The 23,663-nt window shown below is 38.1% G+C and overlaps 1 protein-coding gene and 1 pseudogene across 1 annotated transcript in view; both read left to right on the top strand.

Moving 5' to 3' along the window:
• Positions 1 to 20,950, top strand: part of HSPA4L (heat shock protein family A (Hsp70) member 4 like) — a 62,376-nt gene extending 41,426 nt beyond the window's left edge. Inside the window, exons 14-19 of the mRNA XM_002717242.6 lie at positions 2,942 to 3,079; positions 5,731 to 5,856; positions 6,150 to 6,257; positions 11,440 to 11,559; positions 15,005 to 15,166; positions 18,868 to 20,950. Of these exons, the coding sequence (XP_002717288.1) occupies positions 2,942 to 3,079; positions 5,731 to 5,856; positions 6,150 to 6,257; positions 11,440 to 11,559; positions 15,005 to 15,166; positions 18,868 to 19,059 (846 nt within the window). The 3' untranslated portion in view covers positions 19,060 to 20,950. The remainder of the gene's footprint in view (positions 1 to 2,941; positions 3,080 to 5,730; positions 5,857 to 6,149; positions 6,258 to 11,439; positions 11,560 to 15,004; positions 15,167 to 18,867) is intronic.
• Positions 15,722 to 16,549, top strand: LOC149125037 (ER membrane protein complex subunit 4 pseudogene; annotated as a pseudogene).
• Positions 20,951 to 23,663: the final 2,713 nt, after the last annotated feature.

The raw sequence follows: 23,663 nt of genomic DNA, 5'->3' as shown, positions 1-23,663 counted from the left end.
TAATTGCTGGTTCACTCCCCAAATGCTCAAAATAGCCAGGGCTGGGCTAGGTAGAAGCCAGGAGCTCAGAACTCACTTTGATTCTCCCATGTGGGTGGCAGGGACCCAGGTACTTAAACCAGCACTTGCTGCATCCCAGGATTTACACCAGCAGGGAGCTAGGTCAGAGAAGTGCCGTTGCTAATATGCGTATCAGGCACTCTGATATGGTATGTGGGCATCCTAAGCAGCACCCCAGCCACTGTGCCTAACACCCAACCTCGCTGGATATTTTTATCTTAGTACTGTAGAAAAGTATAGGAAACTGATAGCCAGAATAAATGCATTTCAGTATTTTATTATAGAGGCTTTCTTTAAAAAAAAAAAAAAAAGAAATTTACTTATTTGAAAGGCAGAATTACAAAAGAGGGGTGGGGAGGAGATAGACTCTTCCATCCACTGGTTCACTCCCCAGATGGCCACAGTGGCCAGGACTGGGCCAGGCCCAAGCCAGCAGCCAGGATCTTCCTCTGAGTCTCCCACGTGTGTGCAGGGGCCCAAGGACTTGGGCCATCTTCTGCTACTTTCCCAGGCACATTAGTGGGGAGGTGGATCATGTGAATGGAGCAAAAGGGACATGAACCAGTCCCCATGTGGGATTCTGGCGTCACAGGCAACAGCTTAACCTGCTGTGCCCCAACATCAGCCTTGAGAGATCTTCCATCTGCTGGTTCACTCCCTAAATGCCTACAACAGCTGGATCTGAACCCTAACAATAAAAACTATCTTTTTGATAGGAAAAGATATATTTTTCAGTGATTTTTTTCTCATATAATCTCAGAGAAATTTTGAAATGGAACAAGCCCCATGAAGAAAGAAATTAGCAATATGTTAGGGTGGATGTTTCGACTAGCATTTAAGACACTGCTTGGGACATTCATATCCCATTTGAGTCCCAGCTCCATTTTGATTCCAGCACCTGCTAATGCACACCCTATGAGGTAGCAGGTGATGGCTCTGTAGTTGGCTCCTGCCACCTACATGGGCAAGGCCGATATTGGGTAACTGTTCCCAGCTTTGGCCTAACTCTGTCTGTTGCAGACATTTGGGACCAGCAGATGAAAGGTTCTCTCTCGCTCGCTTGCTCGCTCTCTCCCTCTCCCTTTCCCTCTCCTTCTCCCTCTCTTTCCCCTCCCCCTCTTCCAAAAAAATTAAGTTCAATGGTATTTATAAATAAATAAATAAATAAAGGGCAGGCATATGTCACAGGCACCCTTGGGATTGTATGACACACAGGAGTGCTAGTTTGGGTCCTGGCTCTTCTTTTGATCCGGGTTCCTGTCGATGTGATGGCTCAAGTACTTGGGTCTCTGCCACCCTTGCAGAAGACCTGGGTGGAGTTCTTTATTCTTGTTTTCCATCTGGCTTGACACTGGCTGCTGTTGGTTTTGCTGCTATAATGAAATATTTTTCTTTGTGCAAAAATGTTTTTAAAAGTAAAATTTAGAGATCAGAGGATAACAACTTTATTATTGACGGTAATTATTTTACTGAGATAATCATTGCAAATAAGAGTCTGCCCCAGTCAGCTAGATGAATGTGGCTACAGCTGTAAGCTTTCATCTTCAACAGATTTTTCTAACTTGCACAGAATTTAATCTATATAAGTTATATGTATTTTTCTCAGATGTAAATATTAATGTTTTTTAGAAAAGAAGAGTTATTTATTTGACAGAGTTACAGAGAGAAGAGAAGAGACACAGCAAGATATCTTCCATCTGCTGGTTCACTCCCCAATTGACCATAATAGCTGGCTGGCCCGGTGGAAGCCAGAAACCTGGAACTACATTCAGGTCTTTCACATGCATAGTAGGGGCCCAATCACTTGGGCAATCTGCTACTGCTCTCCCAGGCCCATTAGCCGGGAATTGAATCAGCAGAGGGGAGCAACCAGGACTCAAACTCGCACTCATATGGGATGCTGGTATCGCAGGTGGCGATTTAACCCTCAGTGTTGCAATGCTGGCCTCAAAAATTGAATTTTATATCCTAGGCTCTACAGTTATTTAAAACGTGAAACATTTTTGTCTAAATGTTTTCTAGTATGTTCACAGAATTGTGCAAGCATGATCACAATTTTAGAACATTTCCATCACCCCAAAAGAAGCCCTGTACCCTTTAGCAATAACTACCTATTTCCCCTCAACCCTCTTCCTGCCAGCCCTAGGCAGTCACTAATTTGCTTTCTGTCTCTATAGATTTGCCTATTCTGGATCTGCATATAAATATGGTTACACAGTATATGGTTCTTTGTGACTGACTTCTTTCCGTTAAACATAATATTTTTGAAGCTCATGCCACTTGTAGAATGTGTCAGTATTTCATTCTGTTATATAGCCTAATAATACTTCATTATGCCAGTGCATACCACATTTAAATTTACCCATCATAAGTTGATGGACATTTGAATTATTTTCACCTTCTTGTCATTATGAATAATGTTGTTATACACAATCATGTACAAGTTTTTCTGTGGGTGTATAATTTTTATTTTTCTTGAGCATATTCCTAAGAATGGAGTTGCCTCTTCATATGGTGTTGCTGTGTTTAACATTTTGAAAAACTGTTTGCCAAACATTTTATAATTCTGTTATTAATGTTTGAGGGTTTTAATCCCTCCACATCCTCTCTAACACTTGCCATTTTTTATTACAGCCATCAGAGTTATTATAAAATGGATAAGTCATTGTAGTTTTGATTTGCATTTCCCACTCAATTTTTATGTAGAATTTAGTATACATAGAACGTAAAATACTGAGTTAAAATAATGTGTTTAATAAATTAAGTATAATACTTGGTAGTAGTTTTGTTTGATTTTACTTGTCTGTTTCACTCTGAAATTTATTGTTAGTTTTAGAAATTTACATTTCTCTCTTGGCTTTTTTTTTTTTTTTTTTTACAGTTAGCTCCCTCAGACAAACAAGACCGATTAAATCAAAACATTAAAAAAGGAAAAGTCAAGAGTATTGATCTTCCTATTCAAAGCAGCCTATGTAGACAGCTGGGCCAAGATCTTCTCAATAGCTACATTGAAAATGAGGTATCTAAATCATTGATGTTGAAATAGGAGGTGCTGTATATTAAAATATTGTTGACATTAATAATTATCCCCCAAACCTGAAGAACTAGTCCATAACTCATAAAGAATTGTGCACATCATTGAACTACTTTTTGCTGAACTGTACTTATGTCCTATGTACAGTAGCTTTTGTCTTAGTTATATGAAAAACATAAATTGTCTCACTATAAAGATCTTGTTAATTTCGGCTTTGACTGCCTGTGCCTCCGGGGTCTTCTCTAAGAACTCTTTGCCTGTGCCTATATCTTACAGGGTTTCTCCAACGTTCTCTAATAATTTGATGGTGTTGGGTTGTAGATTTAGATCTTTAATCCATGTTGAGTGGATTTTTGTGTAAGGTGTAAGATAAGGGTCTTGCTTCATGCTTCTGCACGTGGAAATCCAGTTTTCCCAGCACCATTTGTTGAATAGACTGTCGTTGCTCTAGGAATTGGTTTTAGATCCTTGATCAAATATAAGTTGGCTGTAGATGTTTGGATTGATTTCTGGTGTTTCTATTCTGTTCCACTGGTCTCTCCATCTGTTTCTGTACCAGTACCATGCTGTTTTGATTATAACTGCCCTGTAGTGTGTCCTGAAATCTGGTGTTGTGGTGCCTCCGGCTTTGTTTTTGTTGTACAAGATTGCTTTAGCTATTCGAGGTCTCCTGTGCCTCCATATGAATTTCAGCATCATTTTTTTCCAGATCTGAGAAGAATGTCTTTGGTAAAAGGATGTCTTTTGTAAAAGGATACATTTTATATAAAGCAAGCATTCTTGGACCCCTAAATAATTCAGAATTCATCTGTCTTGAAACTAATTTTCCCAAAGGGTTGAGTTGTAGGGAAGCACAGTTAGGGAAAATTTTGTTCCTTTTTTTTTTTTTTTTTTTTTTTAAGATTTATTTATTTGAAAGGCAGAGTTACAAAGAGGCAGAGGAGAGAGAGAGAGAGAGGTCTTCCATCTGCTGGTCCACTCCCCAATTGACTGCAGAGGCCAAAGCTGCGCTGATCCAAACGCAGGAGCCAGGAGCTTCTTCTGGGTCTCCCATGCAGACACAGGAGCCCAAAGACTTGGGCCATCTTCTGCTTTCCCAGGCCATAGCAGAGAGCTGGATCAGAAGTGGAGCAGCCAGAACTCAAACCGGCACCCATATGGGATGCCGGCATCCCAGGCAGCGGCTTTACCCGCTATGCCACAGTGCTGGCCCCAAAATTTTGTTTCTAAAGTGAGATTTTGCTTAATTGTTAAATATGTCACTATTTTCAATTCACAATATCAGTGCATTCATTATAGCTTATATAGGGATTGTTAAAGTATTAAAATCTGCTTATTTTTCACTTCTTTGTTAACAGTAATTTTTGCTAACATCCTTAAATACTTTGGTATTTTATCCTCAAAACAAACCTATGAAGTATAGGTACTGTTAGAAATTACATTTTGTGGATGAGGAAACCGAGGCATAAATAACTGTTACCTGATGTCAGAAGAGTAACCTTTGGATTTAGAACCAAGTAATTAATCTTTAAAGCTCTACCTCACAAGCATTATACTATATTTCCTCCTAAGGCTAACCTTTTTTCAGTACCAGCTATGTGCCAGGCTCTATGCTAAATATTTTACATGAATTACATCAATCTTATTAAGAGCCCTATGAAGCAGATAAACTTAATGTTCTCTATTTTAGGATAAGAAAAATCAGTTAAGTGAATTAACTGATACCTTGGGCTGGTAAATGAGCAACCCAGAGTTTAAACCTGAGTATATATAGTGACACAGTCTATATTTTGTTTTGTTTTCTAACAACTTTATTGAGATACAATTCACATATACCACATAATTCATTCATTTAAAGTATACAAGTTAATGCTTAAGATTGTGATAAAATATGACATAAACTGTGCCATTTTAAATGTCAGTGACATTAATTGCATTTCACAGTATTTCACAATATTGCAACCATCGCACTATTTCCAAAACTTTCTCATTGCCTCACACACAAACTCTGTAACATTAAGTAATCATTCCCTGTTCCTCTCCTTCTCAAATTCCCAGTATATTCTAATCTACTTTCTGTCTTTATGAATTTGCCTAATGTAGATAACTCATATATAAAATCATATAATACTTATTCTTTTGTATGGATTATTTTACTTGCTGTAATGATTTCCAGGTTCACCCATGTTATAAAATGGATCAGAATTTTTGTTCCACTTTAAGGCTAAGTAAAATTCCACAGTGGGAAAATAATTTATCTGTTAATAGACACTTGGGTTGTTTCTTTTTGGTTATTGTGAATAATAGTGTAGTGAACAATGGCATACAAATCTGAGTCTCCGCTTTCATGTCCTTTGAGTGTATGACAGGAGTGGAATTGATGAATCTCAAGTGAAATTGTAATTCTGTGTTTAGCTTTTTGAGGAACCGGTTTTCATAGTGGCTGCAACATTTTACATTTCCATCAGCAATATATTAAGGTCTTCAATTTCTCCACGTACTGATGAACATTTATTTTCCTTTTTTTTTATGTTACAATTATCCTAGTGGATGTGAAATGGTATCTCATTGTGGTTTTGATTTGTATTTCCCTAATGAATATTCATATGGCAACTCATCTGAAACTTTTTGAACAGGGGAAGATGATAATGCAAGATAAATTAGAGAAAGAAAGAAATGATGCTAAGAATGCTGTTGAAGAATATGTATATGATTTTAGAGACAAGCTGGGCACTGTCTATGAAAAATTCATCACTCCAGAAGTAAGTCTAACTTTAATAATCTTTATTAGAAATATTTCAGTGTTTAATTGAAAATGCTAGAATTTCATAAATAAGTGTACCAATTATCGTTGTCAGTCTTCTTCAGCCCATATGGAGATTATTCTTAGTTATTTTTCCAAATTGTAGACTGTGATGAAAAATATGCTTTTGAATACAAAGTCAAAAAAAATGAAATTTAATCCATTATACTTTAAAACCATTCTTTCCTTACATAATTACTCTTATTTCTAAGGAAAGCATTTTTAATTAGTACCTCTTAAATGTATAACTAGGACATGAATAAACTATCTGCAATATTGGAAGACACAGAAAATTGGCTTTATGAAGAAGGAGAGGACCAACCTAAACAAGTTTATGTGGATAAGCTTCAAGAACTGAAGGTAAATTTTTTAAAGTTCTTTTTAGTACTTCCTAAAAAATTATGTGTGAAAGCACAGTATTTATTTTAATTAATAAGTACTAGTTGTATATGCTTGTGGTATATGACATGGTATTTTAATAAATATATGTAAATACATTATGGAATGGCTAAATCAAACTCTTTAAATGTGCATTATCTTTTTTTGTTAAACTAAATCTCGGCAATTTTCAGATTTACAAAATAGTGTTGCTACCTGTAGTCACCATTATTGCAATAGATTCCTTAGTTTTTTAAGATTTATTTATTTGAAAAGGCAGAGTGGCAAAGAGAGAGAAAGAGAAAGAGATCTTCCATATTCTGGTTTATTCCCTAAATGGCTGCAATGGCCAGGGTTGGACTAGGCTGAAGCCAGGAGCCAGGAACTTTATCCAGGTCTTCCACATGGATAGCAGGGGCCCAAGGACTTGAGCCATTCTCTGCTGCTTTCCCAGGCACATCAGCAGAGAGCTGGATTGGAAGAGGAATAGCCAGTACTCTAACTAGCACTTTGATATGGGATGCCAGCATCAAAAGCGGTAGCCTAACCTCCTGCAGCACAACACCAGCCCTACCAGTAGACCTCTTGGACATAACTTCTCTTGTCTATCTGAAATTTTGTGTCCTTGACTAACATTTTCCCCATCCCTCCCTCACCATTCCACTCTCTACTCCTTTAAAAAAAAAAAAAAAATGAAAAAAAGATTTATTTATTTTACTTGAAAGTCAGAGTTACACGTAGAGAAGAGAGGCAGAGAGAGAGGTCTTCCATCTGCTGGTTCACCCCCCAATTGGCCACAACGGCCAGAGCTGCACCGATCCGAAGGCAGGAACCAGGAACTTCCTCTGGGTCTTCCCACGCAGATGCAGGGGCCCAAGGGCTTGGGCTATCTTCTACTGCTTTCCCAGGCCACAGCAGAGAGCCGGATTGGAAGTGGAGCAGCTGGGACTCGAACCGATGCCCACAGGGGATGCTGGCACTGCAGGCAGTGGCTTTACTTGCTAGGCCACAGCACCAGCCGCTCCTTTTTTTTTTTTTTTTTTTTAAAGATTTATTATTTAGTTTGAAAGGCAGAGATACAGAGAGAGAGTGAGAGAGAGAGAGAGGTTGATTTTCCATCTGCTGGTTCAATCCCCAAATACCCACAATGGCCAGGGCTGGGCTAGGCCAAAGCTAGGAGCCAGGAGCTTCTTCCCAATCTCTCATGTGGGTACAGGGGCCCAAGGACTTGAGCCATCTTCCACTGCCTTCCCAGGTGCATTTTATAGCAGAGTTAGATCAGAAGTGGAGCAGCCAGGACTCTAACTGGCACTCATATGGGAAGCCAGTGTTGCAAGCAGTGGTTTAATCCACTGGGTCACAATGGTGGCCCCAATATTTCCTTCTTATTTTAAAGGCCTAATAGTATTCCATTGTGTATACATACCACATTGTGCATATCTATTCATCCTTAGTGGACATCTCTTGGCTGTTGGCCATAAAACTATCGTGAAATATGAATACAGATAAAATTTAAACATATTGGCCGGCGCCGCGGCTCACTAGGCTAATCCTCCGCCTTGTGGCGCCGGCATACCGGGTTCTAGTCCCGGTCGGGGCGCCGGATTCTGTCCCGGTTGCCCCTCTTCCAGGCCAGCCCTCTGCTGTGGCCAGGGAGTGCAGTGGAGGATGGCCCAGGTGCTTGGGCCCTGCACCCCGTGGGAGACCAGGAAAAGCACCTGGCTCCTGGCTCCTGCCATCGGATCAGCGCGGTGCGCCGGCCGCAGCGCGCTGGCCGTGGCGGCCATTGGAGGGTGAACCAACGGCAAAGGAAGACCTTTCTCTCTGTCTCTCTCTCTCACTGTCCACTCTGCCTGTCAAAAAAAAAAAAATAAAATAAATAAATAAATAAAATTTAAAAAAAATTAAAAAAAAATTTAAACATAATGATTTCATTTTCAGTGGCTATATACCCAGTTGTAGGAGTGCTTGGTTTGTATGTTTTTAATAAATATTTGAAAAATGATTATATGAAAGATGTGTAAGAATAGTGTTCTAAGTTTAAAGGCATTTTTGAGAACTAAGCAATGCTACTTGATAGTTGAAATCTAATAATGCATAATCATTGGGGCCAGTGCTGTGGCACAGTGGGTTAACGCCCTGGCCTGAAGTGCCAGCATCCCATATGGGTGCCGGTTCGAGGCCCTTCTGCTCCACTTCTGATCCAGCTCTCTGCTGTGGCCTGGGAAATCAGTGGAAGATGGCCAAAGTCCTTGGGCCTGTGCACCAGCATGGGAGACCTGGAAGAAGCTCCTAGCTCCTGGCTTGGATCGGTGCAGCTCAGGCTGTTAAAGCCATTTGGGGTGTGAACCATTGAATGGAGGGCCCCTCTCTCTCTCTCTCTCTGCCTCTCCTCTCTCTGTGTAACTCTGATTTTCAAATAAAATAAATCTTTTTAAAAAATGCACAGTCATGGCCGGCGCCGAGGCTCACTAGGCTAATCCTCTGCCTTGGGGCGCCGGCACACCAGGTTCTAGTCCCAGTCGGGGCGCCGGATTCTGTCCCAGTTGCCCCTCTTCCAGGCCAGCTCTCTGCTATGGCCCGGGAGTGCAGTGGAGGATGGCCCAAGTGCTTGGGCCCTGCACCCGCATGGGAGACCGGGAGAAGCACCTGGCTCCTGGCTTCGGATCAGTGCGATGTGCCGGCTGCAGTGTGCCAGCCATGGCAGCCATTGGAGGGTGAACCAAGGGCAAAGGAAGACCTTTCTCTCTGTCTCTCTCTCTCAAAGTCCACTCTGCCTGTCAAAAAAAAAAAAAAAAGGCATAATCATGCATATTATGAATACTCAATATGTAAATTTCTAACACATGACCAAAGTGTTACTTTTACATAAGCTATATATTACTGTGTTGTCTTTAAAAAGTGATGAGTTAATAAACTTAATCCCTCCATGTCCATTAGAGGAGTCACCCTTCCTCTGTTTCTTTCATCCTTCACTGCTCTGACTTTGGGAAATAATACCACATTGGCCTGTTGTATTACACTATGCAACTGATTAGTACACCTGACAAGCCAAGGACTGCAAAAGTAGCAACCCTGCTCTTCAGTGTCCTTTCACAAAGAAATAGAGCCAGGTCCCCTTTTTCTAGGTCAATGGTAAAATTCTAAGGAAAGAACCCTTGTTGGCTCCTTTCTCTATGCTTGCCAACCAACCTTCACATCACCCTGAAGAAAATAAGAGATTAGAAAGGGTCTTTTTGTTTGTTTTAGTTTTGGGGGAAGGAATGTATTTGGAGCAGTGGGGTAGGATGACCTAATCTAGTATCAAGAGTGACTGGTTTTAAGTCCCAGCTCCGCTTCCAGTCAGGCTGCTTACTAATATACACGCAGGGAGGGCAGCAGATGATGATTGCAGTGGCTGGGTCCCTGCCACCCATGTGGGTAGACCTGGTTTATTGAATTCCTGGCTCCTGGATTCCACCTGGCCAACCCCTAGCTGTTGCAGGCATTTAGGGAGTGAACTAGCAGATGGAAGATCTCTCTGTCTGCCTTTTAAGTAAAATGAAAGCAAGTAAAAATTCTTTAAGAGATTAGAAGTTTATTTTAGAAGAATTAAAGTATATTTCAGTCAAACAGTGCTGTAAATGTGCATATGAATTACCTGGGTTGTTACTGCAGTGCAGATTCTGATTCTCCAGGTGATGAGATGGACCCATGCTTCTTCATGTTAACACGCTTTCAAGTGATACGCTGCAGTTCCCTGAACCATTCTTTAAGTTAATAAGAGATTACAGAGATGCTGAATGATAATAATTTTTAGAACATGGGAGAAGGCAGCCCTTTAGGCCTAGCAATAGTATTGTAAGTGGTGCAAAAGAGTTAATAAACTAAGTGAGTATGGTTTTTAATCCCATCTCTGTAAGAGAAATGTGCATACTCTAAACCTTAGGAACAGCCAAGCAGCGGAAGCCAATAACTGAAACTCTCAGCAACTCCTAACATGGATTCTTCCGCCTCAAATAGATAAGAAGCCTAGGATAGAATAGAAATGAATGTAATAGACACTTTGACAGGCTTTTGTTTTGAGATGAATTTTAAAAATGTAATACTTGCTTCCCTTTCAAAAATGTTTAAAGAATACAAAATATGATGCAGATATACCAAATGCAAAATCATATCCTGGAGCAAAGATAATACCAAAGAGGCAGTGTTGTGGCTGTGCAGGTTAAGCTGCCACCTGTAACTTCAGCATCCCATATCAGAGTGCCAGTTTGAGTCCCAGCTGTTTTGCTTCTGATCCAACTTCATGCCTGGGAAAGCACCAGAAAATGATCAAATTACTTGGGCCCTGCACTCATGTGGGACACCAGGCTGGAGTTCCTGGCTCCTGGCTTCTGCTTGGCTCAGATACGGCTGTTGCAGCCATTTAGGGAGTGAACCAGTGGATAGGTATCTTTATCTCTCCCTCTGCCTTTGAAATAAGTATTTTCTAAAAAGATAAAATGTGAATAAAGGCTTGGGTTCAGTTAATAACGATGTACCAGTGTTGATTTCTCAGTTAAGACAAATCATTCCATGAGATGTTAACATTAGAGAAAAGTAGTGAGAAGTGTCTTGTTCTGTTAGTTTAACTTTTTGGCAAATTGAAAATTATTCTAAAATAGATTTTTATCTCAGTATATAAAAGAATTTAAAATAAAAACAGTTGTTTCATCCTAATGTGTTTCTCTTTCCAAAGTAAGAGGCTGCCCATTAGAACACTTAGAAGCTCCCCTATCTAAGCACTTGCAGGAGAAAAAAGATATACTTGTAATGCAGTACACATTTTAATCTAATGATCATAAAAATAATAGTAACTATCAGGATTTTCCAGTAACTACATTTTAATAGTTTTGTAAAGTTTTAACACCAGCTTTGAAAAAATTAAAGTTTACATTGGGACTTTGTATTTGGGAAGAATCAGGAAGTAATTGTAAAGAATGAGAAACAAAGGTTAGACTTGAGTTAGGCATCCCTGTTTAGTATTGTGTAAGAAAATAGCCACTTCCTTGTAGGGAAATAAATGGGACATAATGTTGATCTGCCCATCTTTTCTCCTATTTATTGCCAAGGAACCAATAAAATTTGTTTTCTATTAAAACTCAGTAACATTTTTTTCTTTTTAAAACATTTCTTGGGTTAACAGAAATATGGCCAACCTATTCAAATGAGGTACATGGAACATGAAGAGAGACCGAAAGCTTTAAATGACTTGGGGAAAAAGATTCAGCTCGTCATGAAAGTGATAGAAGCGTACAGAAACAAGGTACTGAATTAAAGAACCAACTGTGATGACGGGGCGTGTGTGTGGTCCATGGAAAGGGTGAGAAATTATCTTAAAAGTTCTCAACTATCAAGCTATTGCAGTTTTTGCTGCCAGATTCCAGAGATTTCGTGTACAGAACTCAAAACTTTAAGTTTTTTTAATTGGAGAATTATTAGTAAAGGAATATGATACATTTAAAGTAGTTAAGGTAGAGGCAGGCATTTGGCCTAGCAGTTAAGACAAGCTGTGTCCCGTTTTTGAGTGCCTGGGTTTTGATACCCAGCTTTGTGTACTGATGCCAGCTTTCTGCTAACGCAGACCCTGGGAGGCAGCAGATGATGGCTCAGATAGTGGGGTCCCTGCTACCCAAGTGAGAGAGCTGGATGGGGTTCCCGTCTTCCAGCTTTGCTCAGATCAGCCCCAGTTGTGGGTGTCTGAGGAATTAGTCAGATAAAATGAGATACAGTGAAGGTAAGTGTATTTAATCTTTTAGAATTCCCTGAAACCATATTATAAGCTAATTCAATGACCACTTCCAGTTTTTTCTTCTTAGAGAGTTCATTTTCATGCTCTTTATACAGAGAAAAATGTCATCTTGGGTCTTTTTTTTTTTTTTTTTTTTTTTTAATTTCAGGCCTCTTTGAGACTGGACTTTAGATTTATTTTGTTCCTAACTTCTTTTTTCTTTCTTTCAGTTGTTCTTTGCCTTGCAATTCATTAGTCATCTCTAATTCCCTATATCCTTTCTCCTTTTGTGTATATATATATATCCATATCTGTATTACCTTAACCTTTCCTTTAAGGCTCAAGTACATAGTTAATGTAAATGATATCTCCATTTGGATGTAACAGTGTGATTTTGCAAAACTAAGTTTATTATTTTCCTCCTTTAAACCAGGAATTAGCATATTTTTCCTTTAACAAAAATAAATATTGTAGGCTTTTCATTCCATACTATGTCTGTAGAACTATTCATCACTGCCTGTGTAGTGCAACATCAAATACAGATAGTATGTAAACAAATGGGCATGTTTATCTTCCACAAAACCTTATGATTGGATTTGGCCTGCAGGACAGGCTTCCTGGATCCCGACTCTTAAGTAAATATTCATTTTAACCCCCTGGTTTTTATCATTAATATTAAAACTCTATCAGTGGGTAGGAGAAACTAGTATCAGAAACATTTAGGCATGGGTGTCATAACTTACATATCATAGCTTCTGGGGTCTTTTCCAATAAATCACAGTTCTAGAAATTCATCCTAAAGTAACCATTGCAGAAGTGCATGCAGATACATGCCCTTGCTTATAGTAGAAAAAAAAAAAAAAAAGTTGAAACAACCTAAATACTTATCACTAGGAAGCTAGGTAAATAAATTGATGCATCCATACAATAGTGTACAATTATTATACTATTTTAAATATGCAGCAGTAGATAGATTCAGATATAAAGATGTGTTAACATACTGTGAAATGAAAAAGGAAACATTACAGAATCCAAATAAAATTATTGGATTTATTGGAAAAGATTTATTAGAAAAGACCCCAGAAGCACAGGCAATCAAAGCCAAAATTGACAGATGATATTACATCAACCTGAGAAACTTCTGCACTGTAAAAGAAACACTCAGCAAAGTAAAGGGGCAACTGACAGAATGGGAAAAAATATTTGCAAGCTATGCAGCTGATAAAGAGTTAACAAACGGAATCCATAAAGAACTCAAAGTCAAGAACAAGAAAACAAAAATCCAGTTAGAATTGGGCAAAAGACTTGAACAGGTGTTTTTCAAAAGAGGAAATTCAAATGGCCAAAGGACACTTGAAAAAATGGTAAGGATCACTAGCCATCAGGGAAATGCAAATCAAAACCACAGTGAGATTTTACCTCACTCTAGATAGAATGGCTCTAATACAGAAATCAACAAATAACAAATGCTGGTGAGAATGTGGGGAAAAAGATACCCTAATCCACTGTTGGTGGGAATGTAAACTGGTGTAGCCATAGTGGAAGACAGTATGCATATACCTCAGAAATTTGAATGTAGACATACCATATGATCCAGCCATCCCACTCCTGGGAATTTACTCAAATCAAAAGAAGTCAGCATTTGAAATAGTCATCTATATTCCCATGATCATTGCAGCACAATTCACAATAGCTAAGATATGGAATCAAACAAGATGTCCATCAACTGTTGCTTAGATAAAGAAATTATGATATATACACGCTATGGAGTACTACTCAGTAACAAAGAAAAAATGAAATCCTGTCTTTTGCAACAAGATGGATGAAACTAGAAACCATTATACTTAGTGATATCAGCCAGTCCCCAAATGATGTATGTCATATGTTTTATCTGATCTAGATAACTAATAGAATACCTAAAATGTAATTATTACAGTGAAATGGACATTTTTTTAGATTTAGTGATTGTTTACAGCCCTTGTCTCTTCCGTTGAGGAACAGTGTTTTTTTTTCTTCATATTGTTTGTTGAACTATTTTACTTAGTGTAGGGTTAACTGTGCAATCAATAAGTAAACTGAAAATAGATCTTTGTAAAAATTAAGAGTGGGAATGGGAAAGGGAGGAGGAAGAAGAGCTGTAGTGTGGGCAGGAGGGAGGGTGGGGTTTGAAGTATCACAATGTTCCTAAATATACGTGAAATACTTGAAACTTGTATAACTTATATAAAAATTTTTAAAAGGTATGTGATTCATGATGTAGGAGGAAATTCAAGACAATATGGTGGCCTAGAAATTAAGTCAAAGATGATGGATGCATAATTTGTAAGCATACAAGCAGAAAGCAGATATATCTGAGGAAGATTTATGGCTTTAAAAATGGCATCACTGTCTTCCTGTTTCCTTGACTCTAGGGTGTTCTTTCATTTTCTTTCCCTTTATTTTCCTTGTCTGATCTATAGCCTGTCAGGAGATCCTCTGTTAATGCCATTTATTTCTGGTTCTGTGACTTCTTAGGTTGTGTTTTATATGTAGCCATTGACATCTCTGTTTTGAATAGAATTTTATTATGTCATTCTCCTTCTTAACAAGAAAACTTGCATTATCTGCTGTATATTTAGAATTTTCTATCTAGCTTGCTGTATTCTAGCTCCCCTAGTTTCTCCTTATTTTCTAACAAATTCCATTATATTGCAGCTTCTTTCTTGGCTGAGTGCTCTCCTCTTGCATATTATCTACTGATCATTGTTTTTGCAAACCTAAATTCCGAAAACCTTTCCTTTTTAAGCCCAGAAATGTTACCTTTTCTCCCAGTTTCTTCAGTTATGTTATATTCCTGTATGATTTCTTCACATGGGTATTTGTGAGGTACACGTAAGTGTATATGTGAAGTGTAAGAGTATAAATCTTTTAAGCAGAAATAATGAATTAACTGGTGCTTACTGATATATAAGTTACATTAAATTAAGCTTGTTTTTAATAGGATGAAAGATATGATCATTTGGATCCTGCTGAAATGGAAAAAGTTGAAAAATATATCAGTGATGCCATGAGTTGGCTGAACAGTAAGATGAATGCACAGAACAAACTAAGTCTCACCCAAGATCCTGTGGTAAAAGTTTCAGAAATAGTTGCAAAATCAAAGGTAAAGTACAGTTCCTTTTTTATTGGGTCCAGGGACTAAGCTTGTTCAGTAGGAGTAATACTTAGAGAAATAACATGCAGGAGAACTTACAAAAAAACAAGCTTGAGGGTAATCTTTAGTTTGGCTACAAAATTTTAAAATATATATTCTTGGTGTGAGATATTTCTGTTCCTTCATTTAATGTGTCACACAAGACTGGTTTTTAAATTTCAAGGGTAATACAAAATGAAATAAAACAATGTGATGACTTCTGACTGTTAAATAATTTAGACTTACAGGTTGGATGAAACCTCTAAAATGTTCACTGTAAAATTTTGCTGTATAGATTTGTCCTTGATGTCATTTGAAATATGTGAACTTTCACGGTAAAATCTTACTTGTGAGACAAACTTTCTAGTTTAAAAAAATGATAATGAAAATGTTAAAAGTTGTAGAAGACACATGAAATACATGGGGACAAAAATTTATTATAATAAAGATTGGTATCCAAATAAAAAACAAATAAAGGCATTGGATAAGCAATTGACAAAAGAAGAAGTAGGTATCTAATAAATATATGAAAAGATACTCATCCTCATCACTAATGTAAGAAATGCAGAGGGAGAGCAAGACCCAGAAGTTAGGGATGCCAGTGGATCTGTGGCAGGGGTATGATTAGGGTTGAGAAGCTTCCCGGCTTTAGTAAGTGGTCATTGTCATGACGGCCTAAGGAGGCCTAGTCGTGAACCAAGGCCTATGCTTCCAGTGGGCCACTGAGTTGAGAGGGCCTGGAGAAGGTTGCAGGGGCCAAAGTGACTGGAATAGTGCCCAGGGAGACTCATTGTACCCAGTTGGTTACTTGGACAAGCAACTGCCTAATACTAGTGTGCAAGAGACAGACCAGATCCTGGTGGAGAAGTGCTGCTGGGACATTGCCTTGGGTCCCCTAAAACAGATTCCCATGAACCTCTTCATCATGTACATGGCAGGCAATACTATTTCCATCTTTCTCATGATGATGGTGTGTATGATGGCCTGGCAATCCATATGGCTTATTTATGGCTCTCAAGCACTTTCAAGATGCTAGAAAAAGTTCAAGCCAGAAATTTCTCCAGAGTTTGGTCTGTCTTATTGGGAACCTGATGGGTTTGGCACTGGCTATTTTTCAAGTGCCATTCTATGGAATTACTGCTGATGCATGCATCAGATTGGTTAGCCTTCATTGAGCCCCCCATGACAATGGAGTTCAGTGGTAAAGGATTACTTTTGTGAACCTAAGAAGCACTTGGTCTATGTATTTGCTTATTTACATCCTTCTTGAGTCTCCATTGGCTCCTATGCACACCCTTAAAGTAATCACGGATATTGGAAAGAACCAAAAGTTCATTTCCCCCTGGAGACAGATTCCATAAGGACACTATGCATATTACTGCTGTCATTCATTATACCACAACCCCGACTGAAAATAATGTAGAAAACTTTATTTATGTTTCCAATACAGAGCAAAACAACAAATAATGACCAGAACTCTCTGTAAACAAAAGAACAGTTGCTGCTAAATCAATAACCATAGCAGCATCTCCTTTCAATAAATTAAATGGTTGAGGACACTGCTTAAAAAAATTAAATCCAGGCCGGCGCCGCGGCTCACTAGGCTAATCCTCCGCCTAGCGGCGCCAGCACACCGGGTTCTAGTCCCGGTCGGGGCGCCGGATTCTGTCCCGGTTGCCCCTCTTCCAGACCAGCCCTCTGCTGTGGCCAGGGAGTGCAGTGGAGGATGGCCCAGGTGCTTGGGCCCTGCACCCCATGGGAGACCAGGAAAAGCACCTGGCTCCTGGCTCCTGCCATCGGATCAGCGCGGTGCGCCGGCCGCATCGCGCTGGCCGCGGCGGCCATTGGAGGGTGAACCAACGGCAAAGGAAGACCTTTCTCTCTGTCTCTCTCTCTCTCACTGTCCACTCTGCCTGTCAAAAAAAAAAAAAAAAAAAAAATTAAATCCAGATTTTTTTTTCACCCATTTGATTTGGTTGTGTTTACATTTATAATCCTTGCCTTAGTTGGCAAGGGTTTAAAAATGGATGCTGCCCTCAATGATTTGGCTAAATTTGTTGCAACTTTCCTGGGACATTATGTCAGAATATATACAGAAGTTTAAAGTGAGTATACCATTTTACTCAGAAATCAGAATTCTAGAAATTCATTCTAAATTAACCCCTTGTAGAAGTGCATGCAGATACATGCCCTTGCTTGTAATAGCAAAAAATAAAAATAAAAAAAGTTGGAAATAACCTAAATACTTATCACTAGGAAGCTAGTTAAATAAACTGATGCATCCATACAATAGTGTACGATTATTATAATATTTTAGGTGTGAAGCAATAGATAGATTCAGATATAAAGATATGGTTAACATACTGTGAAATGAGAAAGGAAACATTACAGAACCCAAATAAAATTATCTCACTTGTATAAATTTGAGTGTTCATAGGTTAATATGTTTGTTTATTATGGGTATGTACAAATATACATTTAGAAGAGTGTTCATCAAAAAATCTATAGGAGATAGAGTGATTTTTTTAATCTTAGTATGTTTTGGGGTATTGGGTTTTTTTTTAACAAAAGCACATATTATTTTTATAATTAGTTAAGCAATGAATACTTTAATTTTGAAAAAGTTTTGTCAAGAAGCTATGATACATAATTTACTACTAATGAGATGAGATGCAGGGTGTGACAAGAGCAGTTTGCCAGGAAAATATCCTTCCACATGAGGGTATTATTCCCTGTCTTTCCATAATTACCCCAATCTCTGTGGCACTGATCTTAAAAGGTTTATAAGTCTGGTTAGTTTTATGTAATGATCTTTTATTTCTGTGTAAAATATAAGGAAATTGAAAATATATTATTTTCATTTAAATTATTAAGATATATTTTATATTCATTGCCTTTTTTCTCTAACAGAAAAGGCTACTTTGCTAGTATGTGTGTTTATATGACTACATTTATTAAAACTGTTCCTTTAATAATCTAGAGAAATTTCAATTTATGGGATAGGTATTATTTGAAGTAATTCTCATAACAAAGCAGTAGACATAATTTAACGGAAGAATTTATAGTTATTGCTGGCAAAGTAAACTGTGTTTAAATTATGAGGAAACAAATTTTAGAAAGGTTAGCTGTAAAAACTTTAATTAAAGATTCAACAGGGGTATGCATTTTGCCTAGTGTTAAGATGCCCACATCTCACATCAGAATACATGGATTTGGTTCCCAACTCAGGCTCCTGATTCCAATTTCCTACTAATGCACAACCTGGGAGGGGCAACAGGTTATGGCTCAAGTGATTAGGTCCTTACCACCTACATAGGAGACCTGGATTGAATTCTGGCTCCTGGCTCCTGGCTCCAACACCAGCCATTGAAAGCATTTGGGGAGTAAACCAGTGGATGGGAGTGTGCTCGGTCGCTCTCTGACCCTGTTCCTCTCAAATTAAAAAAAAAAAAAATTTAAAGATTTCAGTAGTTTCTGATTGCCGTAGAAATATACCAGCCCAGAAGGTAAATCCTCATGAGGCATTGAAGACATAGTTGGTTATCTAGCTGAACTAATGATTTCAGGAATGTGGAATTATATGGAAATTTAGAATGTTAATGTGTAATTTAGAAAGTTAATGGTAATTGTTCTGTAGTATTGTAATGTAATAAATTTCTTTTTGTCTTTAGGAACTGGATAATTTCTGTAACCCCATCATTTACAAGCCCAAACCAAAAGTAGAAGTTGCTGAGGACAAAGCAAAAGCTAATAGTGAACACAATGGACCAATGGATGGACAGAGTGGAACTGAAACTAAACCAGATACAACAAAAGATAGCTCACAGCATACTAAGTCTTCTGCAGAGATGGAAGTGGACTAAGTGTTAATTTACCTTCATATAATTCAAATAGTGCAAGTAACCCCAGGGTCCATTCTTCTTTTACATCTGGTACACACAACAGTTGTTCAGTTGTTCTTAACCACTTTCTGTCATTTGTTTCTTGGAGTAGTTTTGAAGAGTGTTTTATACTGAGTGCACCTACCTGTTCATTTCCATTCCGGCTTACATGAAGCTTTAGCCACATTTAGATTTATAAATCAATTTAAGATATCCTGATATATTTTACAAGATATGTAATTGGAACAATCTCCTTTATTTAAAGCCTCTACTTGGATAAACCTCAGTTCCTTTATTTAGGAAAGGCTACCATATTGCACTATTGTTACAGAAGTATGGATTTAGATGCATCATTATTTTGAAAGAAATTTAAATTGATGTGGTTAAAAGCCACTGAGGCACTGACTTTTTTCTAGTTATTGTATTGTTATAATTTAAATATTAAATAAGAGGTTCCTGAACAAATAAGTCCACCTCGTTGATGTACCATGAGAACTCTAAAGCTCTGTTGTCATCACATAAATGAACTAAATCACAGATTGAAAGAGAAAAATGAACACTTTTATGTGAAGGTGACACCAGCAGTTTGCTTCTTTTATTGGTAATGTGGACTAATAGCTTTCAGAGTAATGTGTTTTTGTTGCATGAAACTTTTGGTTTGTCCTAAAGACCAGCTGCTGCTAAAATAATGCTAATCTAATACTATAGGAGCCTTTCTGATGAAATTACCTTCTTTTTAAGGGAAAACGCTGTTGACCTACTCAGTCATATATCTGCAACACTGATAGCCTTGTTTCAGTTTTAATACATGTACTATTTCTTAATTGATTTTGATACCTTAACATGAGTAGGAAGAAATGGCACAATGTATGCATTATATATATATACACATATATATATAATTGATTTACTTAATGTTACAATTTAGATAAACACTATGAAATAAACGGTGATACTTGAAAAGGAACAGTTATACCATAGTCTTAGGAAATAATGCTTGTAATAAGCTTAACTATGTTACATATCAACAGGCAAAATATAGAATGTTACATAGTGTAATATGGTGTGATTAAATTATAGTTCCTGCTGTTTCATTACCTTTTGAAAATTTGGCTCCAGTTTGGGTGCTTCTTAATATAAGTTAAATGGGTAAAGGGAAGAACCTAATCTGTGCTTCATCACCAGGCTTCTTCACATCTGCCCAGAGGCTTGCAACTATTATAGTTTGGAACAGACTGAAAGGACTTTTCAACCTACAAGAAAAAGCATAGATAAATGCTTGAGCCCTTCTGTTCTTAATGCCAGTCAACTACACTGACCTAGGTTAAAATTCGAAAGGCTCATTTTTTTCCCCCAAAGCTAAATCTTAGGAATATTGACTTCTTAAGTAGTACAAAATAAAGAGTGTAATATCTTTAGGGATAGTCACTATTTCTCACAACTAGTTCTCTAAGAGAGATTTTGTTTCTACAATGTAGTCTGCACTGAAAGGAGAGTATGGAGCAGTGTATTTTGCAGGGATTTTTATTCAGCCTCTTTTGGGGGTAAAGTATTCCTTTTTTGCATTAAAAAAATCATATAGACTCATTGTTAAGTGTCTCCTAGTCTTTAAGTTAGCCTTCTCTTGGTACTCTTTAAATGAAATAATTATATCTAGTAAATGATGAGATACATTTTTAAAAAAAAGTTTGTCAGTTACTTTTCATCTATATGTTGAGTATATACGTTCATTCCAGGAAAAGAATGCCTATGAAAAGGAATATATAACAGTCCAATAAGAGACTTCATAGGCTTTCTTGAGTTAAAACCTCTTCCCACTTGATTAGGAGCTCTGCCTCAGAAATTTCATGAAAATAAATTGTGGGCATCTGAATTGTGTATCCTTTTCTCTTTCTGCTGTTAAGTCACTTTATGCAGTTTTGTGGTTTTAGTCAGATATATAACACCAATTTTGTATTTATGTAACAATTCATTTATTTTTTATTTTTTATTTTTTATTTTATTTTATTTTTTTTATTTTTTGACAGGCAGAGTGGACAGTGAGAGAGAGAGACAGAGAGAAAGGTCTTCCTTTGCCGTTGGTTCACCCTCCAATGGCCGCCGCGGCCGGCGCGCTGCGGCCGGCGCACCGCGCTGATCCGATGGCAGGAGCCAGGAGCCAGGTGCTTTTCCTGGTCTCCCATGGGGTGCAGGGCCCAAGCACCTGGGCCATCCTCCACTGCACTCCCTGGCCACAGCAGAGGGCTGGCCTGGAAGAGGGGCAACCGGGACAGAATCCGGCACCCTGACCGGGACTAGAACCCGGTGTGCCGGCGCCGCTAGGCGGAGGATTAGCCTAGTGAGCCGCGGCGCCGGCCTGTAACAATTCATTTAATAAGTTAAATACATCCAAAGATAATAAGTATGTATTTCCTACCAATTTATTCCCCTTAAATATTATCAAAACCCATTTAACCTTATAATGAATGTAGTTGTTCATTGAATTCATTAAGGAGAATGTTCTCCTTAATACAGCTTTATGCGGACAGTCCAATTTTAATATGCAGGGAGATGTGCAATGCCAGACAAAATACTTTAAAGATTTTTTTAAACTAAGACTACTATTTAGAAGTTATTTTAAAAGTTGTCCAGTACAATAATATATTCCTGTAGTAAGTAAGCAAATAAGAATTAAGTATGTAGGATGTAACTGGAAAGATTAGAATATATAGATTAGTATAATCTGAAGATTGTTAAATAACAAAGTTTGTGGGGGGTTTTAAAAAAGATTTATTTATTTGAAAGGCAGAGTGACAAAGGGAGAGGGATAAACAAAGAGAGAGGGATCTCTCATCTTCTGGTTCACTCTCCAAATGCCTGTAACAGCCAGGTCTGGGCCAGACCAAAGCTAGGAGTCCAGGGATTCCATCCTGGTCTCTCACATGGTGGCAGGAGCCAGATACTTAGGCTGTCCTCTGTTATCTTCCCAAGTGCATTAGCAGGAAGCTGGATCAGAAGCAGAGTAGCTGAGACTCAGACAGGCACTCTGGTATGAAACATTGGTGTTGCAAGCGTAGCTTAACCCATGGAACCACACCACCAGTTCCTGTGATGTTTCATTCCTTAGCACTACACAGAATTCTCAAGTTTTTAAGAAAACTAGAAACAGCAAGCCAAAGGATTGTTTAGCTATTTTGGGATAGTAAATAATCCAAGTTTTAAAAGGGTAATGTGATATTTACTAAGAACTGAAGGAGAGAAGTAAAGATTTCTTTTGGTTCAGTTTTCAGTACATTTATGATTATTTCCTAGATAGAAGTCTCTGTAGTGGATTTTTATTAAAATTAACAAATCTTTAACTGCTTTGAAAAATGATCTGTATTTGAAGACAATCAACATTTTAATACAGTTAATCAAATTAGGAGACTTCAGTTTACCCTAAAATAGATAAAACCATCTTTCTGTTTTCATATATCTGAAAGATATTGATAAGCCTATAAACATTGCATTAGAATTTTCTGTTTTATTTAAAAAATAGTTGCTACTTGATAGTCTGCAACAATGAATGCCTTCTTGTTAAAAAAAAAAAAAAGATTTTATTTATTTGAAAGGCAGAGGGGGGGGGAAAGACAGACCTTCCATCTGCTGATTCATGCCCCAAATGGCTGCCACAGCCAGGACTGGGCCAGGCCAAGGCTAGGAGCCTGGAGCTTCATCCTGGTCTCCCACATGGGTGCAGGGACCCAAGAACGTGGGCCATCTCCCAATGCTTTCCCAGGCACATTAGCAGAGAGCTGGATCAGCAGTAGAGCAGCCAGGACTCAAACAGGTGCACATATGGGATGCAAAATGCACTGAAATTAAAGTTCTTCCAAATATCTAAATTTTCTAACAAAACATCTTTAAGTTTATATGCTGCTAAAAGTCTTCTTTTGGTGTGCTAAGTTCAAGGTTAATTATTTCAAGCAATTAAAGGGCACAGTGGAATTTTAAGAATGCTTAAAAAATTGCTTAGAAGAAAACCTAATTGTCTGTGGAAATTATTAATACTTACAAGCTCTTTTTTAAATATTTATTTATTTATTTGAATGTCACAGTTAGAGATGCAGAGGAGAGAGGAGATCTTCCATTTTCTTGATCATTCCCCAGATGGCCCCAATAGCCAAGGCTGGTCTCTCACTCACATGAGTGCAAGGGCCCAAACACTTGGGCCATCTTCCACTGCTTTTCCAAGGCCATCAGCAGGGAGCTTGATCATAAGTGGAGCAGTGGGGACACCAACTAACATCTATAAGGGCTTTACCTACCGGCTACACTGCTACACCACAACTCCAGGCCTCTACATATAACTCTCCTCTTCCTGATGCCTAAGGAAACCTCTAGCATATTGTTAGAGTCTAAGCGTTAAAAGAAAAAGTATGTTTGTTAGAATACAGTATTAAATGACTTGCAGCTTTCAAGTCAAAGAATGTTGATAATCAAATTATGAATATTTTATTCAATCTCTCAGGTGAGTCAGTATCCATATCAAAATAATAGTTTGCCTTTGCTTTGCAATCTCTAATTGACTGTTGTGCCCTAGGTCACAGGATAATAATTAGAGAAAG

Source organism: Oryctolagus cuniculus, chromosome 8 (assembly GCF_051225735.1).
Source record: "Oryctolagus cuniculus isolate XC-2025 breed Fujian yellow rabbit chromosome 8, ASM5122573v1, whole genome shotgun sequence".
NCBI classification, from domain to species: domain Eukaryota; kingdom Metazoa; phylum Chordata; class Mammalia; order Lagomorpha; family Leporidae; genus Oryctolagus; species Oryctolagus cuniculus.
The sequence above is the reverse complement of the archived record's forward strand: the minus strand, read 5'-3'. Positions and strand labels throughout refer to the sequence as shown.